This window comes from Cavia porcellus, unplaced genomic scaffold (assembly GCF_034190915.1).
Source record: "Cavia porcellus strain 051 isolate PalLab524CR breed Dunkin Hartley unplaced genomic scaffold, mCavPor4.1 scaffold_26, whole genome shotgun sequence".
NCBI lineage: Eukaryota > Metazoa > Chordata > Mammalia > Rodentia > Caviidae > Cavia > Cavia porcellus.
Window position 1 is genome coordinate 13,510,379 of NW_026947509.1, and position 25,648 is coordinate 13,536,026.

General features: G+C 43.5%; 1 protein-coding gene across 4 annotated transcripts in view; it reads right to left on the bottom strand.

The window, feature by feature from the left end:
* Pld5 (phospholipase D family member 5) overlaps positions 1–25,648 on the bottom strand; it is a 329,011-nt gene that overhangs the window by 67,611 nt on the left and 235,752 nt on the right. For all 4 annotated transcript variants that reach the window (XM_013157760.3, XM_063236753.1, XM_013157761.3 and 1 more), the window contains one exon: positions 20,797–20,924. In XM_013157760.3, coding sequence (XP_013013214.2) covers positions 20,797–20,924 — 128 coding nt within the window. The remainder of the gene's footprint in view (positions 1–20,796; positions 20,925–25,648) is intronic.

Here is a 25,648-nt window from a genome sequence, read left to right on the forward strand (position 1 = left end):
TCTGGGCCACTCCATTTCCACAACAGCTTCCTGAGGCCCAGGCTCAGCACTGACCTTCTCTGCAGAAATTCTCAAAGGTCTTCCACAAAGCATGGACTGAGCCCACTCTCTCTGCCGGACACGGGACGAGTGGCTGTGTTGTGTGTTCCAGCCCCCTTGGTAACTGGCTGCCTTTTTTTCTGAGCCAGTCACAGCTTTTCCTGACCATGTGAAAAGGAAAACCTTCGTCCCCTTCCTTGGCTCTGTTCCTCTCTACAAGTCCTTTCAGCTCGGGCATCACCTGACTAAGAAAGCATTCCCACCCCTCCCTTGGCCTGTGCTAATCACCTACGAATCATTCTTCTTGTTTATTTGCTTATTTTCTTGATACAGAAGAATTAATTTCTTGTTGGTTAATACCCACAGCTTCAAATAAGACAGGTTTCTTTTTGGCTTACGGTTTTAGAGAATCCAGTCCCTGGTTGGCTGGCTCTAAGGCAGGAAGGTCCTGTGGAAGGGTCTAGAGGAGGAAAAGGCGCTCAACCCAAGGCAGCCAGGAGGCAGAGAGGACGACAAGGAGATCTAACCTTCTAGGTCACACGTTCAGTGACCTAGCAGCACATTCGAGCCAGGATGAGGGAGGCACCCACGTGATCCAATCACCTTCCACACACCTGAGAATCTGGGGGGTATTTTAGGACTAAACCTTAACCCTTGGAACAGTATGAGCTCTTCCAGATTAAAAAAAAAGCCTGTGCCCATTGTACTGCTAGCACTCTCAGTAGCACCTGGCACAAAGTGCATGTGAACAAATCCTGCTGAACGACTGAACGGATGAGAATACTAGGAACGGATGCTAACCGCAGGGTGAAACACCGGCTCACAGCAGGTCAAGTTTGTTTAGAGATGCTCCCACTGAAATCTCTTGGCAGACAAATTCGGCAAGTGTTTGACTTCTGGCAACCACATCAAAATCACCTTACAAGGAGGCAGAATCTGGTTAATACAGTAGGAGCGAAGATAAATCTATAGCAGTGCGGTGTGTGGAGTGATGTAAAATGCTTTTGCTGCAGTTTTCAAGGTCCTGAACCTCTGCCACAACCAGGGCCACCCTGACTTTCATGGCGGGAGTATCTCACGAGGGCTGGTCCTTCCAAAGGCCCTGGGCTGCTCTGCTGGCCTTGAAACTAGCTCTCAGAGTAGGGACTCAGTTCTTTAGCTTTGAGTGTTAAGTCCAGAGGTCTAGAAGCTTAACTCAGGGACTCAGGAGCTCTGCATCCTGGATGGTAGAGGACAAGCCCTTCAGGGTCTAGAATGTTGATTGTGCCAACCTGAGATGGACAGGAGTTTAACTAGGTGATTCAGCAGGGCGTCAGGGTCCCTAGAGGAGGGCAGGCAGATGCTGTGAGAGCTACACCATCCAAGGGAGCAGCCTGCATACAATGAAAGGCAAATGAGGAGGGACTGATGGCTGCTGCTTCGCAGGAGCCCAGCCTTCGCCTCCAGCTTGGACCTCATCTCCTGGCTTCTGGCACAGACTGTTTAGCTTCTGCCTGGGACTTCTCAGCCTCTGTCACAGACTCTTCAGCCTTCGTTGTAGACTCTTCAATGTTTCGTCACAGACCCATTGCCCCTGATATAGACTTGCACTGGACACTGCAGTGAGCTCTGGGCCTTGGGCTGGACCCTGCAGCCTTCAGGTGCAGACACTCTCTGTATGCTGTCTCACCTGACTCTGTGGCTGACCAGTGTGAGCCAATCTTGAAATTTCTTATACATTTGTTTATCTTTTAAACCCTGACTAATACAGTCAGGAAAATAGGAACTTGTCTCCTATTGAAAGAGACAGAGACAGAGACAGAGATGGAAGAGAGACAGAGACTGGCTCTAGGTACCCAGGTTGCCATGGTCACTTGTGCCCATTGAGCCCAATATGTGGCTTTTGCTGAGCTGAGATGTGCTGTTGAAGGAGGCCCTGTCATTCTTTTTTCCCCCTCTGACTTCATCTGCTTCCTTAATTTTTGCCTTTGAGCCACTCTGCAACCACTCCATAGTCACCCTAGATCCCAACTGTCACAGGTCTGGTTGATAAACGACCTCAGGACAAAGGCTGGAAATCACCCCAAGTAACCCGTGACAGCGTGTGACAGAAGAGATCATATAGGATGAGGCTGTTCCCACCCCAACAGGGCAACACCCAAGATAGGAACAGAGCTGCCTCCCTAGGCCGGAGAACTAAGCTGCCCCCTCAGGGGCCGAAGGCAGGACCAGTCCCGAGACAACCATCAGCCAGCCCACAGCCTGACCTGGACAACCTACTCTGCCAGCTCTGCAAAGCCACCCCTTGCCTTTGTGCTCGTCTCTGGAACACTTCCCAGTTCCTGCCATTTCCTCCAAGACAGATCTTGAATCTCTTTATCTGTTCTTCCTCCCATGGCCCTGAGTTGTGCCCTTCACCATTGTGTCTCCTTGACCAGTGTTTCAGGAACACAGAAGAACAGATGTTAATTGTGACGGCTGGTGACCATGATGTGCCAAGGACAAAAATACATTCCTCTGGGGACAAATGACCCTTGTAGAGCTTCATTTCACTCCAGTATTTGAGATAAAAACAAAAAGGGCTCGAGTCTGACTGTGTCACCAATCTCCCCCTTTTTTTTTCATAAGACAGAAGTGGAAGGGTTCTGAGCCCTTTGAATGGGTTTCCAGAGACCCAACTAAAGGTAAGGAGCGCCTCATTTTCCTGCTACTAAAGAGACCTAAGGTAGGGACAGCAGGTTTCTAGACACAACAGAAGGCTGAGCAGAGATCCTGTAGGTGCCCAACATAAAGAATGAGTGTGTGTGACTGGGTTTTGCAGTCACAAACACACTGCCATGAATCTCGCTCAAGATGCTCCCCTCCGCTTCCCCACACTCACCCCACTGCTCTTGCCATCTCCTGAAATAATTCCATGAGCCTTTTGTTGTGTCTTTGCTGCACTGTCTTAGCTGCTCTGATGTCTGAATCAATCCAAAATGCTTACCTTTCATGGTCACTTTGACTTTGGGGAAGAGTCACAAGTCGCACAATGAATAAGGTGGACAAGGACACATCCTGACAATCTTTTTCTGGGCCCACCTCTCCCCAGGGTGGTGCTAGGCAGCAACGTTCTGGTACCTTTGATCATACCTTGTAAAGACCTTACAAAAGGACGTCTAGAAATGCTTCAGAAAGTGTCAAGCGTGTTAATGCTTTGACAGAAAACACATACAGTCCGTCTCCAGCCTGACCCTGAGGCTTCTCTGTCCGGGGAGCAGCCTGATTTTCTGTTCTTTCTCAGGCTGTTCTCTCTCTAGGGCAGCCTGCTGCCATGCCCTGCGTGATTCTAACAAACTGCTTTACTAAGTTTGCCCCCCTGCTCCATCCCCAAATCTTGCTTTTTTAAGAAGTGTTATTTCTCCCACAGGCTTCTAAGGCTAAAATTTAGCTGTGTCATTTCTAAAACAAACATATCGAGCACTGTAGGCAATTCAGAAATGGAAGAGTATTTTTAGGCAGTTCTTAAACCCTAAATATGGTACATTCAACTTTGACAAAACAACACAGAAGTAACTTAGGAGTTGGTGGGAGGAATGAAATCCATATTACAACACTGTAATGAAATGGAGCTAAATTTTCTACACAACATTTGCTGAGGGAATTAAAGCTTCAGGAAGGGTTTTAAAAATATGACAGGATTGGTGAATTCAACAACAAAGAACTGACGTGACGGCTAATTATAGTAATAGATGTTTAAGCTGTAACACTTGAAGCGTGCAGGATGATGTACAGGTCTGAGTAGTATTCTTATAAGTCACTGTAGCAAGCACATATAATCCAAATTTTTCCAGTTAAAATATGAAAGCCCAGAACTAAGAAAAATAGGGTCATAAAATTCACCTAAGTGAATCTTCGTTAATTCATTTGTGTAAATGCATTTCCTAGGTGTGACTGAGTTCTCTGAGAAACACTTTCAGTGCAACACTTTTGACAAACATTGGTTGAAGGACACAAAATCCAGACGTACATATTCAACAAGTTTTGCTGATCAGAATTTTACCTTTTTAAAAAACAAATCCAGAAACCACCTCCATGGCTCAGAGTAGAGTTTTCTGCATTATTTTCCTAAAGAGTAGCATATTCTGAGTCACTGAGAAGGCAGTGTTAGAAATGCCACTGAATTGGTGGGGTCCAGCTTTGGGAAAGCCTGCTGTGTGACCAACCCAACATAAAGAATGAGTGTGTGTGACTGGGTTTTGCAGTGTAAATCACCTGCCCCAAGGTCCCTAAGTTCAGGTGAGGAAGCAGAGGTACCCTAAGTCTTTCGTATTACACTTGTTAGCAGGCTGTGGAAAGAGTAGTGAGGATGCTGCTATTGGCTCACATTTTGAACTTACATGTGTAAGCTTGGATGAAGACACTACAGCTGCTTTCACTGTGCACATCTCTCCGCCCTCAAGCACACAGCCCATGCCTAACCATTTCCAGTCATCAGGGAGGTGGGCCAGGAAGTAACTTCTTCACAAGGCTGTCCTTGGATAGTTTCAGTGTCCAAAAATTCTTACTTACTTTGATGCAAATCATTTTCCTTGTAATTTCCAATCATTATTCCACTTCTCATATGACATGGCCTTTAAGACTCAGTGGCTAGGGGCAGGGGATTTAGCTCAGTGGCATAAGTGCCTGCTTTGCAAGTTCGCGGTCGTGAGTTCGATCCCCAGTACCAAACCAAACAAAACAAAAAGACTCAGTGGCTAATTACACTGTAGTTTGTATTCATGAACTACATTCACTTAATCATGTCTTTTAAGCATCTGATATATGCCAGTCACTGAAGTAGGCACTGGTATTTCATGTAATTAACTCATAGACAGGGGGTATCCCATCCTGACTCTCAGTATGGGTTCCTAGACACTCCCTGGGTATTTTAAAACTAGTGTGGAGGAGGGCAGGAAGTGGGGTTGGGAGGTTAAGAGAAGGCCAGTGTTATCCCAAGAGACTCAATATACACTTACAGCCTGCAGCAACCGGCCTAGAAAATCAGCCGCCATCTGTAGCAATCATTCTGGGGAAGCAAACGATCACACAGTACCCATCAGCCCTGGGTAGCCAGAACTTGACTGATAACTTCCAGTTCCCCTAGTTTTTGCACTTTAGGACCAATCAGAGACAGCAAATATGCTCTCTTTCTCTGCCAACCAGTCATGAGGATGTCCTGCTTCTACTTTGCCCACAGGTGATCTCCCCACCAGGAACATGATGAAAGACATTTTTTTCCCACTGCAAACAAGTTTTCTTATATCCCCGACTTTGAATTTTTAAAATTAAAAAAAAAATTTTTTTTGAGACAAGGTCTTTCTATGATGCCCAGACTGCTCTCCAACTCAAGAGAGCCTTCTGTCTCAGCCTCCTAAGTAGTGGGATATACAGGCAAGTGCCATTGTATCCACTTTGAATGATTTTTCCTTTTCCTCCAAAATGCTGGAGAAAACAAGTGAGAAGCTCTCCTGCACCAGGCAAGCACCCTCCCACTGAGCCACACCCGGCTGCCCTCTGCCTGTCTCGGAGTTTCTGCCATTGCTTTTCCTTATTCTCTGTGAGTGGTCTTCACTGATTTCCACACTGTTCAGTTTCCTTCTGTTCTGATTAACTCTTTGAAACCCTCAGTCTTCTTTCTAAAAGCCAACGTCTTAGCTCCGTGTTCCAGATTTGTACCCCTTATACATTTGGTTAAATGATCTCAGGTTTCACTACTGATAATGACTTTGAACGACAAGAGTTAGATGTAAAATTAGTCCATGTCTCCAGGACACAGCATAAAGTTCTCTGGCAGGACATTAAAGACCTTCCTGCAAAGCTCCCAGTCAGTAGCCCCCGCCGTTTGTGTGCCACTGCCCACCTTGATGACCTGCTAACCAGGATGGACGCATGTTTATGAGCGAACCTAGAGAGATTCATCACATGTCTGCCAAGGCAAGAAATAAGCACCAGTGCCCTGGGTATTCCCCTGTTTTACTGACCTAGACAGCTCATTTGGTTTCCTTGTCATCAGTAAATGCATTAGTGGCTACCATGCACTGAGCAATAACCCGCAGCAGGTGTGGCACTCGGTACATTTCTGTATTCCATTTGGTCTCTCTGTCCACTGCATGAGGTCATCATCATTAGTTTAATTTGCAGAAATGAACAAATGGGGACTCAGGGAAAGAGAGAACATTCCCTGGGTCATATAAGTGTAGGGCTAGAAAAAAATTCAGTTTAAATTCTGACTCCAACCATTGTGTTATACTGTCAAAAAGCAAGCTGAGTAACAGTCAACTAAAATAGTGGGACTGGCAAGACAGCAAATCTGGTTGGCTTCTGTTTTCAGAAATACAGTGCCATGCTGTGTTTAGAGCGCAAGCAAAAGGCCACACTGGGGAGGCTGCTTTATAAGTATACTTTAATTTTGGGCATCATATTTTAGAGGGACTTTAACCAGAATGATTACAACTCCAGGAGGAGGTGGGGGGAGGAGGAGGAGCAGGAAGGGGAGGGGGAAAGGGATGGGGTGATGGAAAGAGAAGGAAAAGGAGGAGAAGAGGAGGAGGAGGAGGATAGCTCAGGCCTATATGCCATTTAGAACATATTCGGGAACTGGAGGGTAGAAGGATAGATGAGAAAAAATTCAGAAATAAATTTTACTTACAAATGACCTACTGATTAACTCGCAGGAAGAGCAAAAAGAAGAGGTCAAATGATTTCCTGATGTTTCTCATTGTAATTGTATAGACTGAGACTTGGACAGACAATAAGCCAGTTTTGTAAGAATGTTTCCAGTGACTAAGGAAAAGCACATCCTACTGTTTTGGAATGTCATTTGCCAAACTGTCATTTAAAAATTGTAAAAATATGTATGACTTTGTTCCTGAAAATGCAGTCTGCTAGCACATTTTTATTTTATTAAAAATGGGGTTTCCACTCCCTCATTAGAGCACATAGTTAAACAAAAAAGGACCTTTTTGAGGTAATCCTTTAAATCAATAAGGGGAGGATTGGTCATTTGTTTTCTGTCATTCTACTGTAGACAGCGAAGTAGGCAGTCAGCCGGGGTGAACCCCTAAGGGAATCGGCACAGAGGATAAAAACGCACCACCGCTGTGGCCGGAGGGCATCTTCTGAGGCCTGGCCTCGGATGGAGACAGAATGGCCAGGCTCATGGACTTCCCTGAGGGATGGTCAGTGGACTGGGGACTGTACATATCTGTTGCCCCGGTGGTGGCTAAGTTGTCTGGATATGTCTCCTCCTCAAAGGTCCTTGCTCTTCCCCTGTATACCTGCTGTGTGATCAGCTTCCACGAATGGGAATCACTAGGCAGCTAGACTCATGATCTTCCTGGTTACCCGCAGTTTGGCCCAGGGTGTACCCATCTCGTGACCTCACACCCATCTTGTGATTTCTCACTCACCTCATGATTTAGCTCTATAAAACTTCCTCTGTCAAGTAGGGCCCATGGCAAACCATTCTTTGGGTCCCCTCTTGTCTTTTGGGAGCTATTTCTTTCTCAGTAAAAATTTCCTACTCTTAACCTCCATTGTTCCTTAAAATCTGTTCCTTGGTTTGGGGGAACATGGATCCAGCAAGTCTGATATCCACCAGGCTGGCAGTTACCTGCATTTCCCTGTATCAGTTCCATGACTTCTCAGCGATTATTAAGTACTCTCTGCTGTATTTGTAGTTGAATTCACCTTTGCTTTGCTTCTTTTCCATTCTGATTCTGGTAACAAAGGCACCATTTCCCTGGAGATAATGGGTCCTTGCAACTCATAAGGTCTGAGAAAAGCATCAGCTCAGAGCTGGCACTGAGTAGGAATGGCAGTGTGGCCTACACAATGACAGTGACCTCCTGTCCACTGGCACTTACACCCCGGTCTTCAGGACTCTGCTGCAGTGCAGCTGCATTTAATTGAAAGGGAAGGGGACCAGAAGAAGGGACTAGAGATACTTGAAGTCTGGGTGCTTGTTCTCATTTTTATTGTCAGGCTACAACCTCAGTCCCCAGGGACACGGGAAAGCAGCGGCAAGACTTTGTCATGCAGAGGAAGTGGAGCTTGCATCAGTGCCCCACACTGTTAAGAGAGACTGGCCAGAATGGAACATTAGCCTCAAGTCCAGGGAAGGACCACCCACTGTCCGGGTGTCTGAGCTGCTAAGTAAAAGAACCCACATTGGTTAGTCTCCGCTGTTTCTCCAGCAGCCCACTGGACATGGGCACTCGTCCTGGCAGAATTCTCTCTTCCCATGGACAGTGTGGTCCCCTTTCCCAGATGGCTGAGCCCCAGGTGCTGGAAGCAATGCCACTGGCTCCCTCTGGGTCCTCGTAGCCCATCAGTCACTGTGACAGCTCTGCCAGCCCTCTCCTGTCACATCCTCTGTCCACCTCTCACAGTCACAACCTCAGTCAGTGCTCTCCAGAAAAATAGAACCAACAGGGCGTAGACCGACTCTCTGTACCCTCTGGGGACTGAGTCTGAGAATCCTCATGGAGACCAAAGCCTGGAGATGTTCAAAGCTCTCACATGCAATGCCCTGGTGTTGTATATAATACACGCCATCCAAACAAACAAACAAACAAACAACTGAAAGAGTAAGTAAGATTCAGGGCTGGGGAGTTAGCTCAGCAGCACAAGTAGCACAAGCAGCACAAGCAGCACAGGGTCATGAGTTCAATTCCTAGTGCCAAAAAGAAAACAAACAAACAAAACCAGAAAAAAGAATGAATAAGATCCAACAGATCCAATAGATATTGTGAAAATGTACAAAAGATACTGTGAAAATGAAAGGGAAAGAAAGTGCTCAAAAGGAAAGAACAACTGAGATGGGGAAAGGAGAAAAGAAAAAGATTATTTGTATACATGTATGTGTATAGGTACATATATGCAAGATAGATTATACTACTAATCTCCATTAGTGTGGGAAGCCCTGTAATTGGCTGCCACCTTATATCTGCAGGCAGCACCATCTTAACCCCCTCTAGGAGTTAAGTTTGGTAGTTAAGCAGCATCCTACCTAGCCTGTTTGGCTCATTAAGGGATTATGCTAATCAGCCCACCTTATGAGCACACGGGAAATTTGAAAATTTGAATTAACCTATAACCCTCGGTTTTGCCACTGTTGCTAAGTTACCTGCAATACCCTATATTCGTTATTCTTTCTTTGAATAAATGAGACTTGATCAGAATCCTGTCTTGTCTCCATTCTTCACTTCTCTTGTCTCTTCTCATCCCCACTCCCCCTCTAGTGTCTATGTTAACTCACCCGCAGGTCGGGACAAGTGGCACCCAACGTGGGGCATGAGAACGGGGACTTCATGAGGGCCACTGTTCGTGGGCCCAAAGTAGAAAAAAGGAAAAGAAAATAGAGGACCTGGTGATGTGGGACCCTGCACTGAACCTTGGTAAGTGAACAGCGATTATGGGACAAGAAATTAGCCAGCATGAGATTTTTGTTGAAAATTTAGTAAAAGCTTTAAAGACGTGTGGGGTAAAGGAAAAATTAAGCAATTGTGTCCATTAGGGCTTAATAAATTTTATCTCAGGAGCAAAGTGACCTGGCAATTGCTAACGCCCAACCCCCTCCAGGCTTAGCACACTGCAGTGCCGCCCTGCACCAGGTGGCTGGCACAGACAAAGCCCTTAGCGTGGCCCTCACCGCGCGCCCTCCCCCATACTGTAATGGCCATACCACTCCCACTTCAGCATGTTTAACTTTTGATGCTAGGAAGAAATTGAGAGACCAAATTGAACTTTTAAGACAACGGATTGAACTGGAAAAAGAAAGTCAGGATTTAATAGCCCAATTAGAAAGGCTAAAAATAGCAAAGTTCAAAATGAATAGTGAAACAAACCCTCGAGTTTCCTCCGGGATTTCTCCCATTCAGTGACCCCCCCGCCCCGCCCTGAGGGACATGATTTCAAAATTTATCTCTTGGCTTGACCCCATATCAGTCTTAAATGCTTTCCCTGTAACTGAGACAACAGGTGCAGAAGACCAGGCTATGTGCCACTACACCACCTTTAATTTCAGACAGCTAAGAGAATTAAAAATGGTGCTACTGCCCCATATACTCTTGCTGTCTTGGATTCTTTGGCTGATGGCTGGCTCACACCTACAGATAAGGGAAAGATTGGCCTGAGCAACTTTATCGGGTGGAGATTATCTTTTGTGAAAATCAGAATATATAGAAAATTGCAAAGAGACCACCAGGTGCAATACACAAGCCAGCAATGGGTGGGACCTTGATATGTTAATGGGGGAGGGTGGCTATGCAGACAGGGAGGCCCAAAAGCAATGTAACCCATGTAACCCAGTGCTGTTCGTTCAAATTAAAACTACAGCTAATCGAGCATGGAGAAAACTGCCTACAAAGGGCGACATGAGTTCCTCTCTCACAAGCATTAAGCAAGGGCCAGATGAACCCTTCTCAGAATTTGTCGATTGTTTGATTACCGGTGCTGGCAGAATCTTTGGCCACGCTGATGCAGGCAGATTTTATTAAGCAGAAGCAGTTAGCTTTTGAGAATGCTAATGCTGCCTGTCAGGCCACTATCAGACCTCATAAAAACCAAACAGACCTAACAGGATATATATGCCTTTGCTGTGACATTGGAAGCAAGGCCTTGCTATGGCTGCCACATTGCAAGGGTTTACAGTTAAACAGTTCTTATCTCAAAAGCATAAACAAAAATGTTTTACCTGTGGAGAGACTGGTCATTTTGCAAAGAACTGCAAAAAAGACTCCAAAGATAGAGATTTTAATGTCAATGCAAAAGCCAAAGCCAGGATTATACCCTAGATGTAAAAGGGGATACCATTGGGCTAACAAATGTAAATCTAAAAGGGATGTTAACAGAAAAGAATTGCTTCCAGTGCAGGGAAATGGGAATTGGGGCCAGCCCCAGACCCCCAAACCCAAACAAACCTTGGAGCGGTAAGCTTTGTTCCAACAAACAACAATCCATTTAGACCTTTTTAGAGACACAACAGGGAGCGCAGGATTGGACCTCAGTTCCACCACCCACACAGTATTAACCCCTGAAATGGGAGTTCAGGCCCTCCCTACAGGGGTTTTTGGGCCCCTACCAAAAAATAATTCAGCCTTGTAATAGGATGCAGCAGCACAATGCTTAATGGATGCAGGTTTATCCAGGCATAGTTGATAATGATTATTCTGGAGAAATAAAGATCATGGCATCTTCACCTAAATACATTACTACTATCACTTATAGACAAAGGTTTGCTCAGTTACTACTCTTGCCTCTAATTCAAACCCCTAATAAAATAACTTCCCAACAATGAGGTGATAAAGGATCTGGATCTTCAGATGTCTATTGGGCAGAAGCAATTTCCACTCAGAAACCCCTTATGTCATTATGGCTGGATGGTAAAAAAATTCTCCGGCCTTATAGATACAGGTGCAGATATCACTTTTATAAGAAAGGAAGACTGGCCTCCAGCCTGGCCCTTAGATGTTAGTTTGACTCATTTAAAAGGCATAGGTCAAAGCCAAAACCCAGAAAGAAATTAAAAAATTCTGACCTGGAAGGACAGAGAGGGCAATCAAGGCACAATACAGCCATATGTCATAGCTGGGTTACCAATAAATCTTTGGGGTAGAGATCTACTGGAACAAATGGGGTTAATTATGGGTAGCCCAAATACCATTGTCACTGCTCAAATGTTAAATAGTGGATATTCACCTGATATGGGCCTTGGAAAAAATGATACAGGAATGACAGAGCCCATAGAGACTGTACCAAAAACAGACCAAGCCAGATTGGGCCATTTTCCATAGGGGCCATTGACTCTCCTGTAATCTACGTAGAGAAAATTACATGGCTGTCAGAGGAGCCTGTATGGGTCGATTAATGGCCTCTCACTTCTGAAAAGTTAGTGGCTGCACAACAGCTGGTGCAGGAACAGCTTAAAGCTGGCCATATAGTACCTAGTAATTTCCCATGGAACACTCCCATCTTTGTCATTAAAAAGAAATCAGGGAAATTGCGATTGCTTCAAGACCTTAGAGCAATAAACAAGACTATGGTCTTGATGGGAGCCTTACAGTCAGGCCTCCCTTTGCCTGCTGCTATACCTTTGGGCTATTTTAAAATTGTCATAAATCTCAAGGATTGCTTTTTTACTATCCCCCTATATCCAGATGATCAAAAACGCGTCACTTTTAGTTTACCAGTTATTAATTTTAGAGCTTCTATGCGAAGATTCCAATGGTGAGTCCTACCACAAGGCATGGCAAATAGTCCTGCCCTATGTCAGTCTTTTGTTGCTTCCGCAATATAGTCTATAAGAGACCACTGGCCAGAAATATATCTCATTCATTATATGGATGACATCTTGATAGTTGGAAATAATGGGGAAAGAGTTTTAAGATGCTATGATGCATTACAGGCTGCCCTACAGGATAATGGACTTGAGATAGCCCTCGACAAGGTTCAACTCACTGACCCATATACATATTTGGGTTTTCAAATGAGGGGACCTCAGATTTCTTCTCAAAACATACAGTTGAGGTTAGATAAACTTCAGACTTTAAATGATTTTCAAAAACTTCTTGGGGATATTAACTGGCTCATGCCCTACTTAAAAATTAGTGAGAGTGAGTTAAAACTTCTCTATGATATCTTACATGGTAATCCTGACCCTACATTCCCTCGCAAACTCTCTCCAGAAGGAAAGCAGGCAATACATGTTGTTGAGCAGGCCATTCAATCCTAGACCATTACCTTTATAGATTATGGTAAACCCTCAAAATTTATCATATGCAGGACCACTCTTTCTCCAACTGCCATCTTCTGGCAGACAGCACCATTAATGTGGGTTCACTTGCCAGCAACACCTAAAAAAGGTCACTGAACCCTATTATCAGGCTATATCTACCCTCATTCTCTTGGGAAGAGAACAAGGAAAATGTTATTTTGGTAAGGAGCCAGATATTATCATACTGCCTTATACCAAAAAACAGATTGATTGGCTTATGCAAACAACTGAATTCTGGCCCATTGCCCTTGCCTCCTACACAGGACTTATAGACAACCATTATCCCTCAGACAAGCTTATTGAATTTGCCAATCAGCATTCATTTATCTTCCCGATGGTCACATCATTCAAACAATTAAAAAAAATGCTTTGTTGGTATTTACTGATGACTCCTCAACTGGCTTAGCAGCCTATGTTTTTCAAAACCAAACTATCCTTCCAAACAAACAGTACATCAGCCCAGATCACAGAGTTGCATGATGTTGCTGCAGCCCTTTCTGCATTTCCCAATCAGCCCCTAAATTTATATACTGACAGTGCTTATATTGCACACTCTGTGCCCCTGCTATTAACAACTGGCCAGATCAAAAGTGCCTCCAATGCTGCAGAACTGTTTAAGCAAATACAGGTGCTTATTATAAAAAGAACTTGCCCTTTTTTTATTGGACATCTACGTGCTCACTCTGAATTACCAGGACTTCTGGCCAATGGTAATCGTGCAGCAGACCTGGCCACTCAACCACAAGCTCTCCTTTGTACTTTAGCTAATGTTAGCTCCAGTGATCACGATGACAATGTTACTTGAGCACAAAAGAGTATCAATTACACCATCTCAGTGCTCAAACCCTCCGTCTTATGCACAAGATCACTAGAGAATAAGCCAGATAGTAAAAAATTGCCCCTCTTGTGCCATGCACCTCCCAGTTCCACACCTTGGGGTTAATCCTAGAGGACTATCCCCAATGCATTATGGCAAATGGGTGTCACCCACATTCCTGAGTTTGGCAATCTTAAATATGTTCATGTAACTATAGATACCTTTAGTGGTTTCATTTATGCCTCTCCCCAGACTGGTGAAGCTACCAAACATGTTATTAGCCATATGTTAATTACCTTATCTGTTTTGGGATGCCCGCATCAATTAAAGACTGATAATGGTCCAAGCTATGCTAGGTCTGCCTGTCATTTCTGTCAACATCTTAATATTCATCATATAAAGGCATACTTATAACCCTCAAGGTCAAGACATAGTTGAAAGGGCACATCTCTCCCTAAAACTCACTGTTGATAAAATAAAAAAGGGGGAATGGTACCCTACAAGGGGGATACCTGAAAGTATTCTATCTCATGCCTTATTTATCCTTAATTTTTAAAATTTGGATGCTGCTGGACAATCAGCAGTCACCCATTTTTGGCATACTGAAACACAAAAGCAATTTGCTTCTGTACTATGGAGAGACCCCATGACTAACTCATGGCATGGCCCAGACCCACTCCTTATCTGGGGACGAGGATCAGTATGCATATATTCTAAAGAGATGAAATCTGTGAGATGGCTACCAGAATGATTGGTGAAACACATACATCAAATGCAACCAATAGAGGATAATGTTACAGATGACTCCAGGGACAAAAATGACCCCTGAGAGATTTTTCCCAGCTCTTGTTTTTCAGATGATGGAAGTGACAGCCTGGATCCTGTCCCTTGGGATTATGATGATTCTACCGCTGCCAGAAAAGGGAGGCTTTGGACCCCCTCGCAATGCAAGGGCTCTGAGTGCCACTCTGTTTGGTTCCCCATGTGATCGAAAGGGAGGTATAATTAAAACTAAGCCCACCTCTTACACTAGAATGACATATTACAATGATAAGATGGCATACCTTCGATACAGCTCCCAAGTGGGAGTAGGCTATGCACAAAAATGGGTATGTCTCCCCAAGCCTATTACCCCCCCCCAAAAATAAGGATCAATTAGACCCATGTCCTGACTTAAAGTGTAGTGCCAGCCTCCCCTGTAGAGTTCAGCCTATAGGTTTCAGAGATTCCCCCTACCTCCAGGGAAGTTCTCATAATGATACCTCTGACATTGATGTTGGGTTTGTCACCCTCACTAACTGCAGCTCTATAATTAGTTGGACCATTGCTTGGACTGTTGGTTTTACTCTCATTAGGTCCTTTTCTTTTTAATAAACTGATGGCTTTTGTCAAACAACAGGTGGATGCCATAAAAGTGCAACCTACACAGGTCCATTACCATAGGCTTAAAATGGCTGATAGAGAAAATTACGTGGAGCCTGCAAAACTGTATTATGATAATGCTTTGTGAAAGCATGCTGCCCGCTTCATTTCTCTTACCTTGATGCGATAGACTGTATAGCCAGAGATGGGCAACTGGACCTCACACGGGACACCAACCTCCACCCAAGACAGGAACTGGGCCTCTTGCTGCCCTGCCTTCCAATGATGGGTAAGGCTAGGTTGGCCCCCCTGTGGAAGCGCCCTGACCCAAGACAGGCACAGTCTCCTCAAGGATGCAGCCTCTTATATCCCTCTTGTATTTTAAAGTAAAGGGGAACCCATGGGAAGCCCTGTAATTGGCTGCCACCTTATATCTGCAGGCAGCAGCCACCTTAACCCCCTCTAGGAGTTAAGATTGGTAGTTAAGCAGCTCCTTGCCTGGCCTGTTTGACCCATTCAGAGATTAAGTTAATCAGCCCGCCTTATGAGCCCGTGCATGGGAAATTTGAATTAATCTATAACCCTCGGTCTTGCCACTGTTGCTAAGTTACCTGCTGACGTCTCAGAACCCAACTCCCTCCTCCCCCAATACCCTATATATTGTTACTCTTTCTTTGCATAAATGAGGCTTGATCAGAATCCTGTCTTATCTCCATTCTTCGTGTCACTTGTCTCTTCTCATCCCCACTCCCCCTTTAGTGTCTACGTTGACTCACCTGCAGGTTGGGACACATCAGTTCATCAAAAAGAACAGTTTCTGTTTTTATTGTCTTATCATTTTTTTGTGCCTAAATCTTATAACCTGAACAACTACTTTGAAGATAATGATATGCAACACATTAACTAGTCTTAATTTCCTATTATTTTTGTTTTGAAATTCTGTATCATTTTTATCATTAAAAAATCTATGTACATCCTCCTGTGTACTTTAAATCATCTCTAGTTTATTTAGAATACTCAATAAATATTAATATGTAAGTGGTACCCTGTACTGTTTAGGGACCAGTGACAAGGAGAAAAACTGCATACCATCCATACAGATGAGACATTGTAAAATGAGTGTTTGGGTCTGAAGTTGCTGGAATCCATGGGTATGAAAGCCTTGAGGTTACCGAGACAGGTTACATACAGGGTGGGTGGCCCAGCAGTGTGCTGACCCCAGTCCCCTGCCTCAGTGGCCCCATCTGGATGGTGAGAGGCTGCCTAGAGCTGACTTTGTATAAAGAAGTAGACTTTGGGAACAGCTGATTCATAGAATGAACTGTGGAAATTATTTCATGGTCACCAGGTTTGATGAGCACTCTCTTCTCTCTTAGAGATTCACACAGCCCACTGCCATATTAAACACCCAGAATGAGGAAGCCTTCTTAAATAAAATCCACAATTTCTCAATCCTAGGTGGGATAGAGTCTTTTTCTCTGGTTGTTTGCAATTCTCTCACTGAAACAGCATTTCATAAAGTGCGCCTTGGAAGACACCACATTGTTTTTATTCTCTGATGTAATTTAGCCAGAGCTAAATGCTTCCGTGATTCCAGACACTGAGGAGCCCTGGGTTGCTCAGTTCATCCTTCAGTCCCCATACAGGAGTGGATCTATGCAAGAGGCTGAGCCCGTGGACACTTACATCACGCTGCCATGCAACTTAGTAACAGGTATCTTATGGTTCCCACACACTCACTGGTTTTCACATGGCCTTGTAATTCTTTTCACAATACAGGTGGGCTAAGATTAAAGTATGTACACATTCACAGAGTTTAAATAGGCTCGTTTTTGTTTGTTCTAATTATATGTACTCATGTTCCCTGTTCAAAACTCTCCCTTTGCAGAGTTGCTGGGTTCTCTGGATCAAGGAACCTATTAAATCCCACCTCCAGGCTAATAGCCCATCTAAGAGAGTTTGTTCAAAATATTATAGGTGCAACTTTTTTTTTAAAAGCATGAATTTCACTTGTTCTTTCCCAGCTTCTCCTATTTAGCACCCCCCCCCCAGCCCTGTGATTTGAAGAGCATGTGTACTTTCCTTTCAGCGCCCCATGCTGGTTAGTCTTTGTTTGATTTGTGCTTTTCCTCCCCTCCGTGGTGTTCTGAGACACTCCTGAGATGCTGAACTGCAGGTCCCTGGGTGGGAAGTCTTAGGAAACCTTTTCTTTCTTCCCACGGCGGCTCTGCAGCTAAGAATTCTAAGGGCGCCCCTGATGAATCAGTCACTAGGAAGTAAGAAGTACAGAAGCCAAAATGCAGGACTTTTGTCTTTGAAATTTAAGGCAGAGACTAAGTGTGTTTGAAAAGCTCAAGTACTGAGCAGAAGTAGTTGTCATTCTATGGCTACCACGTCAGCAGAAGTCTGCAGTGGGATAGAGGTGAATGAACAAAGGACTTTTTCATTGAATGATCAAGAAAGAAAATGATTCATGCATACACACACATAGAGGACCAGCACACAAATAATAACTTTTATAAAAGATTTTTTTCACTTACCTTGTTCTAGTTCCCTGACTCCAAAGAGACTAACCTACTATCAGATTTACAGCCAAAAGAAGAACATAGATTTCCACAAAAGAAGTCCATATGGAAAGTCCCATATGGCTTAAACCCATCCCATCAGCATGTAACTTCTATGCACGCCTGCTGCCTTTCTCCAGCCAGCCCAGGCTGCTCTTCCCCAGGCTGAGGAGGACTCTTCTTCCCCCACTCCCCTTTAACAGGATGTTGGAGGTGCTCAGTCTCTTTCCATGACTTTTTCCATCTGTGAATTTATGGTGGGTCATAAAATAAGTTCATTTCCTTTCTTTATTTTTTCTTTGTATCTGGGATTGAATTCGCCAGGCAGGTGCATATACCACTGAGAGTAATTACCAGCCCCATAAATTCATTTTCAATCCCTGTATTATATTACTCTATACTTAAGACACATCATGTTTTAAAAGAATGACTTTATTACTCTACTCAAGCTGAGGAAGAATAACCTAAAAACTCCACTGTTTATTCTCCTTTTCATCACATGATTTAGAAGCTAAGGATGAATAGACCCAGGACCTGGTCAGAGTGACACCTCTTCTAGACAGATCCACAGGCACCAGCTCCATGCAGTAGCATTAAGAGAGAGGTTCAGTTCTCCAGTTCCATTAAATGAATCAAGGAGTCGACAGGTCCTCAGAAAAGGAGCTCAAGTGACTGTGAGCCGTGGCACAGGTTACGGTGCTTTCTGACTTTTGCCAGCTACTTGTGGACCACCCTGCTCTTCTCTGTAACACAGAGGGAAACTAAGCAAGCGCTACCCGCAACAGGTAAGCCAGGGAAGCATGTAAATGGCTGTGATTCATTTGAATAACAAGGAATCACTTGCAACTGATCCTTCCTCTGAATTTACTATGGTTAATGTGGGGGGAATTTTCACATTTCATAGCGATGACCCATTTGAAAAGGAAACAACATTCAAATAACTGTACAGTCAAAGAATGAAAATTTTAAAGATCAACTTATTGTTCTATGAAACAAACAACCATCACCAAAACAAAGACAAGTAGTGATCTTCAAGTCAAGAAACCATGCTTGAATAATGTCTGTCTGTTTAAGGGGGTACTATAGTGGGAAAAGACTTTCCCTAAACCTCAGTCATTCAACAAAATCCACAAAACTTCACATCTTATGAATAAATAACAGAAGAAATCACCTGTGGCGGTGGGTGAGCACATTTGGTGGGGAAAAATAAGTAAGCAAACTATACTCAGGTTAAAACCCACTTAGTAGCAGAATTTACACGTAATCAATATTGTTTATGCATCTTTTATAGGGATCTAACTGCAAATTACTGGGCAGATGTCTATTGATTAGTATTTTGTAAATACAAAAAAAGCAGAAGATAAGCTGTTTTCATAGGTTGTGCCAGCTCTTCCTAAATAGGCCAAATTTGTATGACTATTGCCCTATATCTTATTTCTGGAGTCAATATTGTCATAATCAGTATTTTTATATGTGTGTTGGAAATACAAAGCTTATAGAATCAAGACTTGCACTTTGCATCTCAAAATTACTATTGCAAGAGCAAGTTTAAGATTCAATTTTTTTTTTTTGTCTTTTTGAGACAGGGTCTCGCTATGCAGTTCAGGGTGGCCTTGAGCTCACTTTGTAGCCCAGGCTGGTCTCGAACTCTCAAGGATCCTCCTGCCTCAGCCTCCTAAGTGTTGGGATTACAGGCGTGAGCCACTACGCCCAGCTAAGATTCAATATTGAAACTCAATTTAAAGCAATAAAATGGACACAATAATAGTATTCATCTCCTAAGAACAGTGTGAGGATCAAAGTGAAAATCTATTTGAGTAGCTCTGAATAACACGTGGCATGTACATTATGCCACAATTTAGTATTATTATCATTTTATTGAGTCATTTGTAAATCTGTAGACAGCACCTTATAATTTCTTAAGCTTAAGCAAATATAACATACATGATGTTTTCTCTATCCTTGGTGATATCTTCATTTCAAGAGAATCATGAAATTTTCTTTCATTTGCGCTTCCTTCATTGCTGGAGCAGGAAAGTCTCTTATCAGAAATAACAATCCTAGCGTCCAAATTTCTTTGACTGTCTTTTAAATTCAAAACAAGAAAAAAAAAAAAAAAACAACCCTGGGTAAGTTTTCCCCTTGCTGTGTACCATCCATCCATCCAGCAGAGGGGAAACAACTGAATGTTGACATTTTTTGGCCCAGGCTTTACTTCTTTTACCCCTGAGCACGCTTGCCTTTCTCACCGTATAAGAGAAAAGTCAAAGGAGTAAGTGTGGAAGGCAGCAGTTTTAGGAGGCAAAAGGGTAAGTGTGCAAAACTGATGGAACAGACGGTGAGGTTACCTTCTCACACTTACCCAGTTGGGTGCTGTCTTTCTCCACGAGGTCACAGTCAGAGCTCCCCCTGCACCTCAGTGCCCCCTTTCTCATAAGACATAAACTGAGGCACAGTGTTGGCTTCCTTGGTGAAATGTGTGGTCTCAGGTGAAAAGAACTGAGTTAAACTGAGGTGTGTATGGACTCTTAGGACCCAGGCTGACTGGCCAGGCTTTGCCATGGGTAGACCAAAGGGAAGATGAAAATTTTACAGTCTTTATGGATTGTCTTTGGCAAGAATAAATAAATGAAAATTACATGACTGTCCACGTAGGTGTATATTCAATATCTGAGATTAGTCATTTGCAAAGAGTAAGATAACATCTGCACCTTAAGATTTATTAAAAGCATAACTCAACGACATGCCATCTTATGCCGGATTGGTATGTTTTTCTCTTTCTTGTGGATTGTGTAATACGCCCCGTAGACTTAGGTTTGGATAATGGAAATTACATTCTGACCCACTACAAAGAATCTGCAAGTAGCATTTGAATAAAAAAAATAGCATCAAGCAGAGGTAATTATTCTTTTAGTTCCTTTTTGGTGAAATGATTTTGAGAAGGGGCTTACTATTTCACACTAAATTACTTACTATTTCACCCCAATGGTGAACCTCTTCAAATGACCCAGGTAAGAACAGTAAACGCAGGGCTGGGGTGTAACTTAGTGGGAGATGGTGTGCTTTGCATGAACCAGACCCTTGGTTCAGTCATCAGTGCCACAATTAAATAAAGAACTAAAACCCTGAAAAATGCCGTAGGTTTTAGTTCCCTCAGATACTGTGGAGGTGGCTGAGTGCTGGATGGATGTAGCTGTTTGGACGTCATGGAGCTGAGTGAGATAATGTGGAAAGATTACCTGTCCCAGGGACTGCCAGTCCAAACCGGCACTGCCGATATAGACGTGCTGTTTGTCCACAATCCAGAAAGAGGACTGCAGCCGGCCCTTGTTGTAGGCGGTCATGTTCATGTAGGTCACCTCGGCTCCTAGGAGTTCAAGGAGATCCCAGTCAGCCTTTTGCTTCAAGGCCCCGCGTGGCAATCAACTATCGACCAGCAGCAGCGTTCGGTCTGCCACTGATCCCAACTGAGATTTGGGAAACCAAAGAGTCACATTAGGTACAGTGAAGGCTCTCCAGGTTCGCTTTTGTTTCCCTAGAGAAAACTAAACAACACCCGAAGGGCTCTTGCTCTGCTTACACAGGGAAGGCTCAGTACCAAGTCACCCAGGTCTGTATATAATTCCCACTCTAACACTTCCCATCTGGATGGTGAACTAAATAGATACCACACACCTCTTGTTCTTTTGCTTTAATAATACATTTATTACAACTCTGCAATCAACAGAATGATCTGTCTTGTTCAGTATTTCAACTTTGCCCATAAAGAAGTTGTCTTTCTTGTACTTTCTATGTATTATTTCACCCTTTCATCCTTTTACTTCTAATGTTAACTTTGCATTACTACAACCAAATACCCAAGAAAGATAACTTAAAGGAAGAATGATTTATTTTGGTTCACGATTTCAGAAGCTTCAGTCCATGGTCCATTGGCACCACGGCAAAGCATCATGGTATAAGGATGAGGTGGAACAAATTGCTCGACTCATGGCAACCAGGAAGCTGAGACAAGAGGAAAGAGCCAGAGAGGAAGTGGCCCGGGAGGAAGTTAGAGCCCTAGTGACCCAATGACTTCCTAAATCAACCCAGCTTCAAAACAATGAGGGTACATACTGAGTCCCACCCCTACACTTGCCTTTGCCTCTTTATCTCCCCCTTTATTATTTAATTTAGATTTGGTCTCTTCATAGCCTTTCTCTGTTTGATAGTGTTTAATTTAGGCAGAGATTAGTCAAGACCTACTGAAACATAGCCTTGAATGGTTAACTAGATCATTGAGGCCTTGTTAAATCAAAAATGCCTTCAAAAAGCTGAATGTGAGCAACTGTTTTAATAAGAATGTGGTAGAAGCTTTGTCAAACTTTTAAGCATTGCTGCGTTAAATGCGTTTAGAATCTCTGAGAAGCAGCACTGGGGCATTCAATGCTGGGTGATTTAAATACATTTCTGCTGCTAGTTCATTCTTTTTAAGAGAACAAAGCTATAGCACATGTTCACAATGACCTAAGGGATTCTGTAATCAGATATTCAATCTTAATGAAGACGATATATTCTAGTGACACATGGCACTGTCAGAGATTACCAGGACTACACAACAGGGTATGGATAGGGATGCTTCCTAGGATATTAGAAAGGAGAGAGAGATACTCATGCCATGAACTTAACCTTTAACTCGTGGGGAAAACATAAGCTATGATATTTAAGGGACTGGAGGTGTAACTCAGTGGTAGAGCACTTGCCTAGAGTATACAAAGTCCTGGGTTCAAACTCCAGCACTTCCGAGAGAGAGAGAGAGAGAGAGAGAGAGAGAGAGAGAGAGAGAACAGAGACACAGAGAGAGACACAGAGAGACAGAAAGACCCAGAGAGAGGAGAGACAGAGAGACAGAAAGAGATGCAGAGACAGAGACAGACAGAGACAGAGAGAGACAGAAACAGAGACACAGAGAGAGACAGAAACAGAGAGAGACAGAAACAGAGACACAGAGAGAGACAGAGACAGAGAGAGACAAACAGAGAAATCAAGGTGCTAGCAAATCAAGCTCCCTTCAAAGCCTGGGAGATCCCTTTCTTGCCTCTTCCTATTTAGTGGTCAGTGGCTGTCACTCTTTGGTGTCCTTGGCTTGCAGCTGCAGCACCCCAATCTCTGCCTTTTTGTCCCACAGCATCTTCTCCTTGTGTCTGTTTACTCTTCTTTCCAGGACTCTGGTCCGGTTGGATGAAAGGCCCAACCCACTGCGTATAACCTCATCTCAACTAAACACACCTGCAACTGCCCTGTTTCCAACTAAAGGCTCCTCACGAGGTTCTGGGAGTCTTTACCTATCTTTCTGGGACATGCTTCAACTTTAAATGGCCATGGTTTCCCATAGCAACACACTAGCCAGCAGTGAAGGGTCTTCTCTTATCTTTGCAAGGGAGAAAATGAAGGTGATCCTGGTGTTTACCCAGATTCTGCCTTAGGCACCTGCCTCTGGTGAAGTCTTCATTCTGCCTAGAAACATCCAGAACCACTGTGGCACTGGCTGGCCCTACTGGCCCGGGACTTGGCCTGATGACCCCTCGCTATCTTGCGTCAGACTGATCATTGGTTCCTAGAGTTCTGATCTGTTCTCTCAGCCTGCAGTGGCTGCTCGCGGCCCACTGGAATTCTGCCTTTTGACTGCTCCACCCGAAATTGCATATCCCTGGCCTGAACAGTTGTCTTGTTACTTCACCATGCATTTTAGCCTAAAGAGGTCAATTTCTGGGATCATGGGTCTCAAAATAGCCTCAAAATAGAGCCTCTGTAGCTACTTGTTGATACCTAAAACTACTATTTTACAAAAGAACCATGTTTCCTTTCAAAAAACTCTTTTTACTTTTTCTTTTCAAAATCTTTTTGAGAAACAGTCTTGCTATGCAGTTTAGGCTGGCCTTGAGCTCACTTTGTAGCTCATGACCAGGTTGGTCTTGAGCTTGCAACGATCCTCCTACCTCAGCCTTCCAAGTGAGTGCTGGGATACATGTGTGTGGCTTCCTTTCATAAAACTTTTACTGAACATATGACAGAATGTTATGCTGTGTAAAATTAGGGGTTAAAAATGACTGGTTGAAATTCAGGTTCACTAACATGTTCAGTTCCTTTGGGGTACTGCAACAAAATATAAATTGGGTGGCAGATTTGGAGACTGGTGAGAGTTCACTTTCTGAGGGTGTCTTCCCACTGTGTCCTCACATGGAGGAAAGGGCAAAGGGTGTTCTATGGTCTCTTCTTTTAAGGGCACTAGACCTATTCATAAGAATTCCCCGTTACGACCTAGGACCTAGTCACTTCCAAAGGCTTCAAGTTCTAATGCTATCTATTAGGGTGTTAGGTTTCAATATGCAAATTCTATAAGGATACAAACATCTAAACCATCACTGGGTAACCTTTAAAATAATCAGGAGCAACTCACTCAGGACATCTCCCATTTCTTGGGAGCAATTTTGATTCTCCTGTAGAAACAGTAATATTTCCTACTCTTAAAGGAAAAAAAGTAACCAGGATCTGCTCCACCCTTGACGTGCAAACAAGTAGTGGACAGAGATCAGAGGAGGAAGTCTTCCTCATTGCATTGGGGAAAGCCTTGGCTTCACAGTTCTGCTTGGGGCATGAGATGCCCATGCAAAAGCCAGCAGAACTGTGTGCAGAGATGAAGCAATATGTTATAAGAGTAATTCCCAGGGTGTGCCCAGGACCAAGAGAGCTATGCCACAACAGCCTCAGCTGGTACATCTTGCATTCCCTCTTTTATCATATGCTCATCCCTACACTTCCATCAATGACCAACCGCATATGACACAACCCTGGCCCCCTGAGATTATGTCTGCTAGGGTTATCATAGCCGTCACTGTGAAAGAGCACTCTATGATGTTTGGACGGTGACACAATCAGACAATGACAGATGTCCTTGCACATTAAGCTGCCCACATGGACTAAGGAAAGCCACTGAAAATACTTGATGATCTATCTGGGAAACTACTTTTCGGCATATAGTTCTGAATATCTTTTCCCAAGTAAGAATTATTTACTACCTATTTTTGTGTCTTCCATCTATTTCTGAAGGCTTACATTTTCATCTTAACTGACACCTCGATACCATACTCTTGATCCTATCAAATATGTTCCTCAGTTATTACCTGCATATTATTCAATATTTTACTTAAGAGAATTTTTATTTTCATAACTTCCAGAATATCTTTGTTGGTTAGTTTTAGAACAACTATATTTTCCAACAACTTTTCATTTTTAGCAAGAAAAAAAATCTATGCCAGCTCCTCTGTGTGCAGCCTGTGACCCACTGAGTAAAGACCCAGGGTGTCACCTGGGCGACATGCGTGCCAGGGGTGCGCGCTGCCTCCGGTCCCTGCTGACGCCAGGCAGAGCGGCGGGTGCAAGCAGCCCTCCTGTTCTCTGCCTCACACTCCACTTGCTGGGCTGATGATTAGTAGGTGTTATTAGTGACTCAAAGTCATATTTTTCAATGCCAAAAGTGATAAATTAAGAGTGTGTACTTGTTTCTATAATTTCTTGATAATGTATTTTCAAGATACCTAGCAGCCCTAATTAAATCTTAAACAAAAGACCAAGCTTCCAAGTTGGAAATGTCAGTCTCCACGTGTGTTTACCTGATGGCGGACAGAGGCAGAGCAAGACAGGGGGGCAGACAACCCCAGGATTTACCATCTGCTTGGAATTCAAAGATGACAACTCTTAAAATTCCAAATTACTAATTTTACCTCTTTTAAGCATATGCTTAGTTGAGATAACAAAGACTGCTCCTACTTTTAGCGAGGTTCTCTTCCCTCACTGATTATTCTCATGGCATTAACTAAAATACGGCATCTTGTACATATATCATATCAATGGGAAGAATTTTAGTGCTTCACTGAAAGTTAGCAGATAAATAAAAACATTCACTAAAAAGTTATTCATTAAATAACAAGTTACCAAAGGAAAAAATGCAGTGCCACAATGACTTGGAAATTACTGTTTTTTTCTTGGAGTACCGAGCTGGTTGTACATGAAAACAAAAATGGTTACTCCAATCTAACTATATTTTCAAAGATG